Source organism: Nicrophorus vespilloides, unplaced genomic scaffold, assembly GCF_001412225.1.
Source record: "Nicrophorus vespilloides isolate i.1.1-1 unplaced genomic scaffold, Nicve_v1.0, whole genome shotgun sequence".
NCBI lineage: Eukaryota > Metazoa > Arthropoda > Insecta > Coleoptera > Silphidae > Nicrophorus > Nicrophorus vespilloides.
Genome location: NW_017096049.1, coordinates 23,806 through 38,937, shown reverse-complemented (window position 1 = coordinate 38,937; position 15,132 = coordinate 23,806). Strand labels below are relative to the sequence as shown.

General features: G+C 31.9%; 1 protein-coding gene across 1 annotated transcript; it reads right to left on the bottom strand.

Annotated features, from left to right (window-relative positions):
• Positions 1–6: 6 nt before the first annotated feature.
• LOC108569269 (transcription elongation factor 1 homolog) lies at positions 7–246 on the bottom strand (the record flags this gene model as incomplete). The annotated part of the gene is made up of 2 exons (XM_017930766.1): positions 131–246; positions 7–70 (listed from the first exon to the last, which is right to left on the bottom strand). Coding segments are annotated over exons 1-2 (180 nt in total), but the record flags the coding sequence as incomplete, so codon positions are not given.
• Between the last annotated feature and the right edge of the window lie 14,886 nt (positions 247–15,132).

Below are 15,132 nucleotides of genomic sequence, written 5' to 3'. Positions count from 1 at the left end.
GTTTATAGTCGTTTGGTAATCCTCCATGCAAACTCTGCACGATATCCTCGCCGTATTTCTTCCCTTGTCCCTACAAAAAAAACGTAATTATTATTGATATAATTCGTACATTTAAATCCAACAAACTAACATTTTCACTTCACAAGACTGCTCATGATTGCAGAACGGACAGTTGAACTCTTGATCGAGCGGTTCGATGGCCTTCTTCCTTGTCGGTGCTTGTCTTTTTGATTTTCTGCGACCCATATTTTATCAAAGTTTTCCAAAATAATAGAAAAGACTGTTCGTTTTGAGCTGGATAAAATATTACTGTATTAAGTTTCGTTTGCACAACTCAAGTGCCAATGGTAAAATGATTCTTGCAGCTTTGTACCTGTACCAAAGACTAACAACTTTCTTCGGGGTGCTATTGTTGGTAGGGCGGATTGATGAAGAGCGCTCCTTATGTTCAATGTCCGAACTAGAGGGTCATATTGTTCACAAAATTTCCCGGAAATCCTCATTACTAAATGGAAAGTAAAACTTAGATTTTATAACATAGACCTGTGCTCCGCAACCGGTGTGCCACTGCACTCTGCTGTAATTTTTCAACGGTCCATAGAACGATGATCACGATGAATGATTGCATTAAAATCATAAACATAATTAAATCGAGAGCGCTAACTTCGCGAATTTTTGGTATACGCAGTGCAGAAATGGGTGCCGTTCGTTGACTGTCCCAAGGCAAAGTTTTCGCTAGATTTTTTATCGTCGCTACGAGATGTGTGAGTATCTTTTAGGCCGAAATATGCCCGAACTATACCAGTATCTCGATGATTATTACTGAATACCCAAATTTGCATACATGGCTGATATATTCGAGCATCAGAATGAACTAAATAAAAAAATGCAAGGTCGGAATGAGAATATATTGACTTGCTCCGACAAATTCCAGGGGTTAAAAAAAAATCTAGATTATTGGCAGGAAGAGTTTTCAAAAAGGATGTTTAGAAATCAACCAAAAGACCAACCATAGTACGATTGAAAACAAGCAATTAATTGTGGATCTGACACAACAACATTTAATTATGTTGCAACAGAAATTTGATCACTATTTTTATTTTATTAACACAGAACAATATGATTGGATTCTAAATCCATTTGCAATCCATGCAATGAAATCTACGGAAGAACTGTCTGCAAATTCGAGAGAAATTTATAGAATTAAGTCATTAGTTGTTTTTTGGATTTTTGTTATGAATGAATATCCTCGCATTCCCGACAACACCATTCTACCACTACTTCCATTTTCGGCCACATATTCATGTGAGCAAAGTTTTTATTTTGTTTTTATTGATAAAGTCATGCTTAAAAAGTCTTGACCAAGAACTTCGGGTTGCGCTGTCAAATATTGAGCCAAATATAAATTTTTTGTGTTCATTAAAACATGTACAGGTATCACAATTAGTCATTATTTTATGTTTTTTTTTATGTATGTATACTTATAAAATGAAAAATGAAAATTTGTTGTGAAATTTGTGTATAAATTTAATATCTATATATTTTAACTTTTGGTGTGCCGCGGAATTCTAGGAACAACTTTGGTGTGCCGTGGATGCGAATAGGTTGCGGAGCACTGCATTAGGTTATATTTTATTAATCATTTTAAAGTACATGATATTTGCAAGCAGGATTCTAAGATTTCGGAGAATCTTTTGGTTGCTCATTCGATCATGCATATATGGTTTAAACAACGCACATCCCACTTGTTTTATCAAAGAATACCTAAAATACTTCTTTGCCAATAATGAGAATTCATACATAACTCTAATGTTGACACCAGCCATATTTAATATGCAATGAAATAAAGTCATTGCCACATTTTTCTCGAGTGCAGCCACACCTGCTTTAGTCTAATTATAGAAATGTATCATATCAGGTTTTATTTTTGTTTTTTTTTATCAGTATTGGATATCAGAATTACTGATTTTCCCCTCTTTGGTCCATGGGAAACCAAATTTATTCCACTTATTGATGATATTTCGAGAAGGTAACTGCTATAGACGGTTCACTTCCGAAATAAATAAGTACCTCTCTCCGGGACTGCTATGCTCCTAGTGAGAAGTGCACTGGAATAGCTAGAAGATCAATCCCACCAATGTCAGGTGGGTCTTTCTGACCCATCCGTACTTTTTAATAAACACAAAGTATTGCATACATCTATATTTTTTTAACTTAATCCTAGATAAAAGTGAATAATAAATAAACCTGTTATAAGTTGAAAAAAAAGTTATCTACTACTATTATTAGGTATATAAACCCAATTATTTTCCAACAATGGGACTTTCTTTATTTCTTCACTTTTCCAATTACAAAAGTATTTCCTTGCAGAATGTGTCTGTGAATAATGGATTGGGAGAGGTGGAATTGCAGCTTTGCATCCCCGGCGAGTTTAAATAATTCCGCGGCGGCTTCGGTTAAAGGTCAGAAGCGAACAAAAAAAAAGAAATAGAGAGCAGAGAGCAGAATTGATTCATTTGTTCTGCGTTTTCTCATTGGGAAAAACTTTTCCGAATCGAACGGAATTTAATGAACGAACCAAACGCAAAACCAACTAATCGGGTCGAAGTGGTTCTAATCCAGTATTTTCAATATCTCGCTTTTACTGTATGCTTTGGAGATACAGAACAACCGCACTTTGTTAAACAATGCAGAGACTCTCTTGTATTTTATGCATACTCTTTGCGGGTGGACGTGTTTCGTTCGTGTCTATGAGCTCCGGGGGAGTCAGAAACGTGTGCGATTTAAGTGAAAAGCAACGCTCCATTTACTTTCGGTTTACTGCTTCAGGGGGCGGCGGTGGCTGCTGCGCGGTCGAACAAACTCCCCATCTTTTTGGAAGCGAAGCGGGGACCAAACGAAAGAGAATTTAAATTTATTGCTCTCTACGTCGGGTCGGGGTTGGATACTGCAAATGTACATCGATTTACTTCTGCACATTTCCACCTGAGCCGTCGTCGATGCTAACGCTGCCGCCGCAGCCACCTCTCCTCAACAAACAACAAACAACCCTTAGGTGACGCGAATAATGGAGGGTGAAACTGTCAATAGGAAACAAATGAAAACAAACAAACAAACAAAAAAGTGAACAAAGCACAACATAGCAGCAACAACAAAAAAAAAGTGCGGGCAATCAGCTAAATGTTTATGGAGGAATATGGACGAAGAAAAGGCTGATTATTTGCGCTTCGTTTGAGAAAAATATAAAAGTTTATGCGCACTCTAAAAGATTAGCGAATCGCTTTAAAAAAAAAGCAGCAACTGCACGGATAACGGAAATTATCGGCGTTTTTTTTTTGTTGAATGCAGGCTTTAATATAAACGGTTTATATTTTTTTAAATTCGATACAAACGAAATCAATACTTTTTCAATCTACAATTTAATTACCATCGAAAGCTAATGCAATTCTCCAAAAAGATTATATAAAATAATTCAGCGTATCGATAAAAATAATCGAGTTATTTGATTTTAATTCCGCAATATTTGCAAAACGAAATGAAATGCAATTAATAATAATAATAATATTTATTTGCAATAGTTCCATTGCAACTATTCTCAACAAACTAAATAAAAATTATTACAATTATTTCATTGCAGTTATTTTGAAATGCAAATTCATTAAATATTTGTGAAACGTTCGATTTCGAACTGAATGTTTGGTTTATTATATCTAAAATATGAAGTAGTATAATTAACCAAGTTATGTGACTAAACTATAAACACAGTTTCGCCTTCTTAAGCCAAGAAGTCTGAAGAGCGGTTTAATGAATAGAAACAGTGGTAGTCAGTTGGTGTAAGGTTTGAGGAATTAGGTGCGTGACAGAGAGTTACCAAGTCCAGTCCCACTCTGAGCAACTTAATTCGTGCGACTAGTTATCGAGAATTGTCCTGCAAGTGATTTGACCTTACTTTATTCACCAATCTTGGCTGCTTATTCCCAAGCTCCCTCATTATTTCATCTATATGATTGCAGAAGACATTGATCGTAATCGATTGAGTGGGTTTCATAAAGCTATAGTGGAAAACACTAGTACTGGACCACTAAATAGACACCATAAGCTTCCACTAATGAATATTTGGTTTTGCTGTGTGTTTTTGCCTTTATTATTATGCAATCATTGTGCCGATTTGCCGAAAAGAATCCATTTTTCGTCATACGTAAAGTGTACACGATACAAATGATTGGCCTTTGTATCGTGACAGCAAAGAAAATCAAGCTTAGAAGCGATTTTTCGTCTGACCCATCTATCTATTTCCTTAACTTTACGGATTTGTTTCAAATGGTTTAATATTGTTGGAATAGTAAAGTCAAACCTAAAAATCACGCCTAATTTTAGGTGTATCTGTTTCAGCACATCATTATCCACCTTCCTGTCAGGTCGTCAAATGGTTCATTCTGAAGATCAAAAACGCCAGATCAAAATTTCTCATCAAAACGTACTGTACGTTCATTAGCCACATTCTTGCCTAATATTTCGTTGACACTTGGAATGGAACTCATATTCGAATACAACTCAATTTTTTGAGTTATCCATGGTTTACTAAATTTAATCTACAACAGACAAATTTACAGAAAATAACAAAACAAAACGTGTATCGTAAAAAGTTATGAACAATTATGATTTCGCTTATGTAATTCTTATTTTTTGTGTTTTATTTTTTGTTTAGATTAGATTAAATTATGGAGCAATTCCTCACATAGTGCGGTTCAGAAAATATCCCGGACTGTTTGAAACTTGAAGTCTATAAAACCGCATAAAACACAAAAAGATAAAAGACAATAAAATAAATTTTTGTACTAATTTTTTAAAATTAATTTTTATTTTGTTTGTTAAAATCGTAGTTAACTTTGAAATTATTAAACCGGACTATAGTGAATCCGAACTAATCGAAGAAAAGCCATAATTATTATAACTATTTTGTTAAAAGGCATAAAAATCTTTATTCATATACAATTTATTTACAAATTATTCTCCTAGGTTTTCCTAGTCCTAGAGATTAAACTTGGTTTTCATTGATTTTCATTATTCAAGATTAAATTACACTACGTTTCCGTAAATATTCACTTGATTATTTCCCCTTGAGTGCGAACTTTGTATTCAAGCCGGAGGCATCCAAACTGTGCATATGGTAACCATGGTTACAAATTGACTTGTTTAATTAATGATTATAGTGATCAAATATGTGCTAAATATTTAAGTGTTTTCATTATGATGTGTATTATACATTTGGAAATCAGTATTATTTTTTAGCTTTAAGTTGAAGCTTATTGATCTTCTCCATTTCAAATGTCCATACCAAGCAAACCAATATGCCCAAAATAAAACATATATTTATAGTTAAATAAAACCAAAGAAATCGCCAGGCTATGACTATTGAACTATTGAAATAACCTCCATTGAAAGAAGTTGTATTGATCACCCAAATATTCAATACTATACTACGCATAGGTTACTTTCCAGCGCAGTGAAAAGTAGCACAAATGATAATAATAGTCAAACCAGGAAAACCTACACAAGAAATTAAATCATACAGACCCATAAGACTTCATTTTTTAAGATGAAATTAAAACATGCTTTTATAAGTATTCACTTAATGAATTCCCTTAGAGCATATATACCTTACATATGGTAACCATGGTAACAATTTTACTTGTTTAATTAAAAAACGTATTGAATAAATAGTGATTCTGTATAGTTTTAACAAACTGAACGATTTATTTATGTATTAACAAAATGAATAAAAAAACAACGTCGATCGAAAAGGTTGTAAATTAAAAGTAAATAAATCCTTCCGGCTAATAAAACATTTCTGATATTTGAAACTGAATCAAAAGAAGGAGAGAGAAATAAAAAAAACGAAGCAGGAAAAACATAAATTGTTTGCAGTTTGCAGAAATAACAGCTGCGAGAATGATTATTATTCCTCCACTAATTACTTCCCATTTAATATACACTTCGCTGATAAAATATGCATCTGCTATTGCCAGAATGCAAAGATAAATTGACATAGAATAACTTACAAATAAAAATCTACAATGACCTAATTATAAAAGCTTATTTATTTAAGAATTTATTTATTTTTATATTTAATTTCAAGGTTGGTGGGTTCATCCACGCGGAAGCGGCACCGCCTTAAAATCTGAAAAGAAAAAAAAAGTCTTAATTAAACACACGAAAGTCTGAGGCGGCGGCGACGTTAATTACACAACGGCGGGTAGGGAAGGAGTTGGAGGGGATTTCTGGATGGGGTGGGGTGGTCGGCATAATTGGAATTTTCGGTGCTTTCGAAATTAATTTTGGGCGAAACATTGAATGAAAGCCTTCCGCCCGAAACGATTGATGAGCGGATAAGCAATCGTTTCGGCTCATTTGTTTCAGCGTCCGAACCCGTAAACAACCGTTGTTTCTATTTGTTATTTGCCGTAGTTACGTGCGTTTACTCGGCGCATCCACCATTTCTGCAGAGAGCTGTTAACAATTGCATATGATTATTATTATATGCTAACGTTTCCAACCCAAATATTCTATTTTATCTCTTTATCTGGCTCATCTATCCATGTTCTCTTTATCTCTCTCCCTCAACGGATTTATTATAATTTGATTTGGGAATAATTCATTTCCCCGCGCGTGCATTTTAACTAACCGAATCCGGGGAGATCGAGCATGAATTATTATTATTATCATTATTACCAATATTTGCAAACCGGATGTTGATGATTACAATGAATAAAATAGTACGTGCCTCGAATCACGTACGCACTCGAAAAACAATTTCAATGTTGTTATACCATATGTGTGTACCGCAGATGGAAAAGGCAATTGTAACAGATGATTGTGCAGTTCTTCGCAAAATGTAGTCTAAGGTTACAATAGCTCAAAGGTCGGCAACCCGAGACTCTTGAGGCACATACGGCTCTAATTCAACTTATGCTAGGTTGGATTGCGAATATTCATTTGACTAATATACACACATAGCGATCGTAGCGCTAAGTGCAACACCCTAGATTTTTGGGAACAATATCATACGAAATGGCTCTTTGCTTCAAAAGTGTTGTCAACCTCAGCAATAGCCAGACTATTTGACCTTGAAAGACAAATGGTATTAAAAAATGTGCATTATTACTTGCAGCAATTCAATTTAGTTTTATTTTTTTCTTATGCTAAGTATTATGTTTTTTGCAATAAATATTTTTTTTTTCAAATAACCAATAAAGACAGCTGTCCTACTTTAAGACTTAATAGACGAGATCTGTCCAAATCAACAAATTTCAAGAAGTAATACTGAAAACAGTATAGACGTACGGTATCTAATTGTGGGGTGCAGCCAGCTCGATATCCTATATCAAATAATAAAAGATACTGTCGGGATTATGGTTGTCGAGATTCTGATACAAATGTTCCAATCATTTTTTTTATCGTTAATAAAAAATAGATATTATAAAAATAAATGACAATAAGTACTGTTATTTGTCGGTTGTATACAAATTTGATTCATAAATTACCTCTTCTCTGTTATGTAGGGACGCGACAGCTCGGCGACGGACAAGTGGGCGACGGTAAGCTGGACATCTGTCAACTCGGCGACGGTCAAGTTGGTGCCCAGTTGACCGCCGCCGACTTGTCCGTCGCCGAGCGATTTTTAGTGTCTTAACAGTATTGGAAATATCAAATACAATTGTATGATGCAGTCAGCAAATCGAACATACAAATATCATCAAAACACCGTGGTTCGTCAATTAAAACAAATACACCAAGATACCTGCGTTTAGTAGATACAAAGATAGACTCATATACTAATATTGTGGTTATTAACCTGCTTAAAAACAAAGAAATAACAAATAGGTTTAACAAACTGACAAATTTTAGTATATAGATTATTATAATGTTCAATATCATAATAATGATAAATAATCACCGGGGATGTTTATAAATGTTAATCGCGATTAAATTTACATATTGTTCATATTAAATAGATTATAAATAAAATTATTATGACAAAAAAAAAGATTAACATGTTATAAAAATAACTATAAAAATCGAATTGTTAAAACTTTAATAAGTTAAAAAAATAGTTATTTATCCCATAACATTAAAGATTGAATATTCGACATTGGTAAAAGAGACTCTTTTTTCTTATAAATATTTATCTTAATATTTATCTGGCCCTTTGGCCAGCCTATTAGTATATATATTTTTATTGTACGTTAAAATTTATTTATGTATATATTGTACTTTTTTTCTCTTCTTCTTATGTATCGATGTTTGGTCAATAAATTATTATTATTATTAAATAAAAATGTTTAACTTTAGAAATGTGTACTATTTTTTTCTTCTTGAAAAACTTGGAAAAAAATACACTTTAAATATTCTTTGCTATATCAGGATAAAAGTGTAATGCGGACAATTGTTTGAGCGCAACAGTGGTTGTGAAAGGTGATAACAATGTACATAATGAAGTTATCGAGGAAAGCTTAGCTCGAGAGAGTTAAGCATGGAAAAGAGTAGTATTAAGTTAACGTTGAGTATAGAATAGTCTTACATTTACTGAGAGTAGGAAAGTCTAGTTAAGTAACGTTGTTTAAGCTTTGATGTTAGTAGGAAATAAGCTATCAATTAAAAGTCTATGAATTCAACAAACCCCGCTCCCCTTCAGAAAAAGGGAAATGCTGTCGTAAATGAATATATTTTGGAGTAATAGTTAAAAAATGTTCCCCGACTCCTGAATTAAATATGAGATTTAGATCACTGATTCTCAAAGTGGGCCAAAGGTACTTAGGGGGTCGCAAACATATTGATGAGGCAAGGGATGGTATGTTTTTCTATATATTTCTTTTTTAAGTGCAAGAGGCGGACCAAATAGTTTGAGAAGCACTGATTTAGATAATATAAAGCAATATGTAGATTTATACCCTAAATTATATATGATCAATTTTGTTAATAAGAAAGTCCATTATTTTCTTAGAAATATCAATTATTTAAAAAGTTTTAAATAATTTAAATGTTAAATAATATATTTGAATATTCATGTTTACTCTTCTTTGTGTAATTCATCAAAGTATGAATAATCGACGAAATCATTATAAATTTACAACTTTATACATTACTATAATTATAGTGATTATATATTTATTAGAGTCGTTCTAATAAACAGTAGACTTCTGCAATGGTTTTTAACGAATGGAATTATAAATATATAATAAAAAATATTTATTACTATTCCAATTAGTATAAATATTTCATATATTGATAAATTAAGTTACTTTTGATTTATTGATGAAAACATTATTACTTTGAATTAATATCAAAAGTGAATAACTGGTTGGATATTTGAATTTGGTTTAAATGTCAGAATGTTTTGAGGAATGCGGAAATGAGAGTTAAATTTTAAGAATCTTTCGTTGTAATGAAATTAATCGGAGTGGAATTTTGATTTCAGAGTGTAGGATTTTATTAGAAGTATTATGAAGATTATTATTTGGATGATGTATTTTGGCGTGGACGCGAGATGCGGAATAAATATGAAAATATTTATTAAAATTGAAATTAAATTTCATAATGATCAACATCAGTTTGTAAATATTTTTGTGTACATAACAAAATATTATTCTCATGATTTATATAATTAATTATAAATGATAAAGTAATTTATATAGTATGAAAAAGAAATGCTGCCTACATCCAAATTATGCGTGATATAAATTTTATCGTAAATGTGATCTACATATACCATTACAGATTATTTAAATGTCATATATTGTAATTTATACGTATGAATAGTTTGTATGATATGTCATAATAATATAGACAAAACAATAGACCTTTGTATTTTATTGTTCAATCAATTTTGTTTATTTTTAATATAGACAATGAAATAAATTACTAATAAATATATTAAATCGAACTTTTAATTCATTCACACCTGATACATGTAACATTATGTGTTTCAACATAAAAAGCTGAGAAAGCTTTTATTCGTTAAAAAAACAGTCTGAAGGTGATAATTACGTTGTATCTAATAATATTAATCTGCTTCGCAACTGCTACAATCAACCTAAAGGTAGACATAAAATGAAGAATCGTAGCAGACAAAAAATCTATAAATATGCTTTTCACGGTGAGAAACGTTCATTAATCACATGTAAAAAAACGTACCACAATGAAACTAAAAATCACTTAATCTAAGAAAATGTAACTCTTACGTAATTACAAAAAATCTAAATATTATTTATATTGGTTATTATTTAAATATGTCTCATCTAAAGCATTATAATAAGAATCTTTGGAGAAAAAGACCTATAGTCAATAGCCATTTTAAGCAGTTTAAGCAGGGCGACTAATAGCCAATTGGTTAAGTCGCCCTACCCACGTGCCAGTGGTCACAGATTCAAATCCTGGTCAAGCCAGGCTCTTTGTGAGCCCTCTCGGTGCTTGCAGTAATAGGGCCATCGTTCATCACAGATGGACAGTGAAATGAATGAGGTTCAGCATATGGACCTTCAGTCTAGTCAATGGACAATGACAGTGTTAAGGATAGCAGCAGATTCATAGTCAAAGGAAATAGTGGAATCGTAGAGCATCAATATACTACTGAAGTTGACCTACAAGACGACAGCCAACCTACAAATTTAAAATTTAAAAAAAAACATCATAATGGTAACTATCCACTGGGAAAGATTATCTACCTAATGTCAACAGCGATCTTAAATTTACTGAATGTTCACATTGATAAACAGATTGTAAATAAAATTTACACGACATAAAAAAAAGTTTGAATAATATTATTAAGATAATAAAATTTAATCACATAGTCAATGTGAAAGGTGTTCCTCCTGACAAGATTAACAATGTTGACTTCAATTAGTAAATTTCGTACTTAAATCGTCACGTATTTCTATATCTTACTTATTTGTTTATTTCGTTAAGACTTACTTAAAACTGCTAAAAAGTATCGGTTGTAGTCGTGGCTCTATTGAATTCCTACCCACTAAAAAAAACCACTCCCCATCTTCATCAACATCGTGGATCCGTATTCCAATATTTCTCTGCAAAGCTGATTCTCTTTGTTAGAATATCACTTTGTTCACAACATCATTCACCCATCTTCCTTCTTAGTGGAAAGCACCATTAACACATGATGTCCCTGCTCTCTATACTCTTCAATATTGAACCAACAAAAGTTTCTGGTTCTATAGCAATACCCCATAATTTGCTTCTGCCTTTATTTTGGGCACTCGAACTCAAGATATTTTACTTTACATCGAAATACATATTTTTTCAAATTGATTATTGTACATCATAAAAATAATTAAACATTTATTGGGTTGTCCGTAATGTTCGTGCCATTGATTCCTAAATATATGAGAATTACTCAAAATAATTAAGTTGTGAACATATTCTAAAAGGTGACATTTCTTTGGTTTGGTTCTGATCAAATATTTTCTGTTTGTTTTGTACCTTCTTGAAAAAACAAACTGGATTTTAGACTTTGATACTTTTTTATCACTGGAAAACCATATATTAAATATACCAAGAAATATTTTTTCATACGAGAAGTTGCTTTAGTTAAAAGTAAATGCAGAAGTAATTCGCTAAGTTTAAAGTTGGTGATTTCAGCCTAAAGGTCTGCTAGTAACAAAAATCAAATCAAGATATTGATCAAGAATGATCCGAACTATGCATAAACCGTTACAATATATCAGTTTCGCATAAATTAAATGACAAAAATGATAATACAAGCTCTTGTATTACATTTACTACCTCACAAAACATGTTGGTGTTAGACTGAGTTGTAATACCCTTCCCTAGTATTCATCATACCTTCCTATTTTCGTTTAATTGTTAGTCGACACAAAAAAGTTTTTTGACAAAAAAACTTATAAATTCTGAAGAAAATGGAAAATTTTATTTATTGTTTTTGTTCATCTAATAGTAACGGATTACATCATATTTTCAAAAAGTGTATTTGCTTCAATATAAATTCAAAAATCAATAAGTTGATTTTGTAAATAACATTTGATTTTTTAATGATATTTATAAAATTCGTAATTTTTATTTAACTTGTTTTTATTGAAACACAATCTATCTCCAAGCCCGAATTAATCCAAATCCTATAACCCTGATGTATATCAAAATAAATGATGCGGTCAATAACAATAAGTAAATATTTCTACTTAGACAATCATTTTTATCACTTATAATCTTATTTGCTTTATTTTTCTTTGTACTCAAACAACCTTAACCTGATTGATTTTGTCAAAACTGTCAATTTTTTGCATACATTTTATGTAATACTTCACGACTTAATGAATGAGCAATTTTTTGTTTAGTTTTTGAAAAGAACATGTGGTTCCTGTGGAAAAAAAGGTAGAAAATAATTATTCTTTATGTGGTTAAATGGTGGAACCACAGGGATACGAAGGGTTAAATGTATTGTATTGAGTATGAAACGAAGGAAAAAAACATCTACTTGTTGCAACTATATAAAATATTATTGTTGTAAGTGGTGCTCAAAGCGACGGACGAACATAACATAAATGGTCTATATATATAGTATGTCTGGCTGGAATAACAAAATCCTAGCGTAAATTGCTATCGCCATAGCAATAGACCCGTTCCTGTCAAACAAGCTTCAGTTAATTATTGCATCGTGTGTTTGTGGGTGGTGTTCTAGTGATTTTCCCTGTTTCGTATTGCAAACACCCTGTGCATTTATTGCTCCAGAATGTGTGTGTGTTCGTGTGTGCGCGTATACGTACATCCATACGTACACGGGGGGGTTAAAGCAACCCTCTGTTGCCTGCGAGCCCGCAATTCCGACCGACAATCCCCGTATACCAAACCCTTCCCCCAACCCAAAACTCCCCCCGCCATATGTCCCGCATTCCCTTTCCTATCTAACGTTCGCAGCCCTTATCCCTTTGCCCTTTTAGACTCGGTTACACTCCGTTAGAAATCCAGCCTAAAACCCCCTCACACCCGCTCGCGTTCCATACACCACCCGCAACAGCCATCAACCCCCCGCCGTCGATTGCGTCACGGCTTAAGGAGATGTGACGTAGAGCGTCGTCGCGGCTTGATATAGTAGAGGTGGGGAGGAGTTTTGGAAACAGTTTGACGGCGCGCTGCATATGTTTAAAATATTTTTCTTTCCCCCCTTTGTTGTCAACTTTATTTGCGTTTGTCAAGGGGTTTCTCTACATTGTTCGATGGAAAGAGATGCGAATGGTGCGTTCGTGTACGGTTAAAGAGAGAGAGAGCGAGATAAAGGAATATGGGTGGTGGTTTGATCGCTGGGTGGTTGGCATCTGCGCCGTCGCGACGTCTTTGGCCGGCAACGGCGAGAGAGCGTCGGCTCCGACGCCGAACTTGTAGATTCGCTTCGGGACGCGGACTCCACGCACGTGCTCTGTGCTTGCTGCTCCACCAAAAAGGACACGGAATCGCAAGCGCGAATCTCTGTTGTATCTTTGGGACTGCAAAAAGGACAATCAATTGTCGCCAAAGGAAGTGCGTTTTTACATTTTTTTTTAATTTTTGGAATATCCGAGTTCAGTGATTTAGTGGCACAAATCACCGGAGAGATTATCGGCTTTTCGGCAACATGTAAGTTACTAAATTACTAATTGTTATGTAACATTTTGTTGCCGGCACCAATTTCAAATACGGAGAGTTTATTTACCATAGCACCAAAAAAAATACTAATCATTACATTCATAATAATTTACTAATTATAATACATAATCAAAATTGAATTAAATTGTAATTAATTGTAAGGTAAATATTTTAATCTTTATTAAATCAATAGATTAACTCCCTTTAAATTTATATTTAAATTGGTTTTATCTTTACATTTCCTGGTTAATTTATTTATAGACTGGTAATGAAATATTAATAAAACTTTTCTTTGATATATGTAGATAACTTAATAATTAGTATATAACTGTTACTAAACTATTTAATAAAATCTAGAGAATTTAACATAATTTTCAGCCCGGAGAGTTTATTTGCCGTTGCAGCAACAAAATATTACTAATCATTATGTAACATTTTGTTGCTGTTACCAACCAATTTTAAGAAAAAAATTTACTTTAAATTAATATTATATAAATCAATAGAAACTAGTATAAGTTTAAGTGAACAACATTTATTCAAAATTATATCACCAGTATAATATTCATAAGATTTGAAAAATATGTAAATTAGAACTAATTATTATAATCTTCAAATCTTATGATTTTTGAAAATAAATTTTATTTTATTTTATTAATTAAAACATTTAATCAATTTGATCATTCGGTATATTATTTCTGGATGAATGGAGAAAATTCATTTGTGTTTAAAATTGTCTCAGAATTTAATTAATTTGGAATTAGATTAGAATTGTAAGATTTTAAATCTAATCTTCAACTTGATTAATTCAATAGATTAACTTCCTTTAAATTTATGCCTGAATTAGGTTTATCTTTACATTTTCTGGTTAGTCTCTTTCACGGTCTTCTAATGAACGTTTTTAGTTTTCTTTGCAATAATGCATGTAGCTAAGTAAATTTTTATTTAACATTTTGTTACTTGTAGATTACACATAATTTCTATATATTTACAATTAATTTGATTTAAATATTTTATATATTATTTCTGGATGATTGAAAATGAAGGCAATGAGTTTTTGAGTTTAAAAAAACGTATCAAAATTTAATTTAATTAAGGTTTACATTCTGATCTTTAAGTTCATTAATACAATAGATTAATTTCCTTTAAATTTATGAAATTTACATTTCCTCGTTAATTCTTTCACGAACATAAATTGCACATAAATTGTTAATAATTATTATGTAAACTTTTTGTTACATAAACCAATTATTTAGACTTTGTCGCTCTTTTATTATAAAAATATAATTTAAAATTATGACATATTATAATGAATTCTTATTTCATCAATAACATTTGAAAAATATTTAAATTATAACTAATTGTAATGATCTTATAGCAATAGAATTTTTATTGATTTTTTATTAATTATTACTACATTTTATTTAAATATAACTAAAAATCTATTCGATTTGATCCAAAATTATTTTTGGATGATTACAA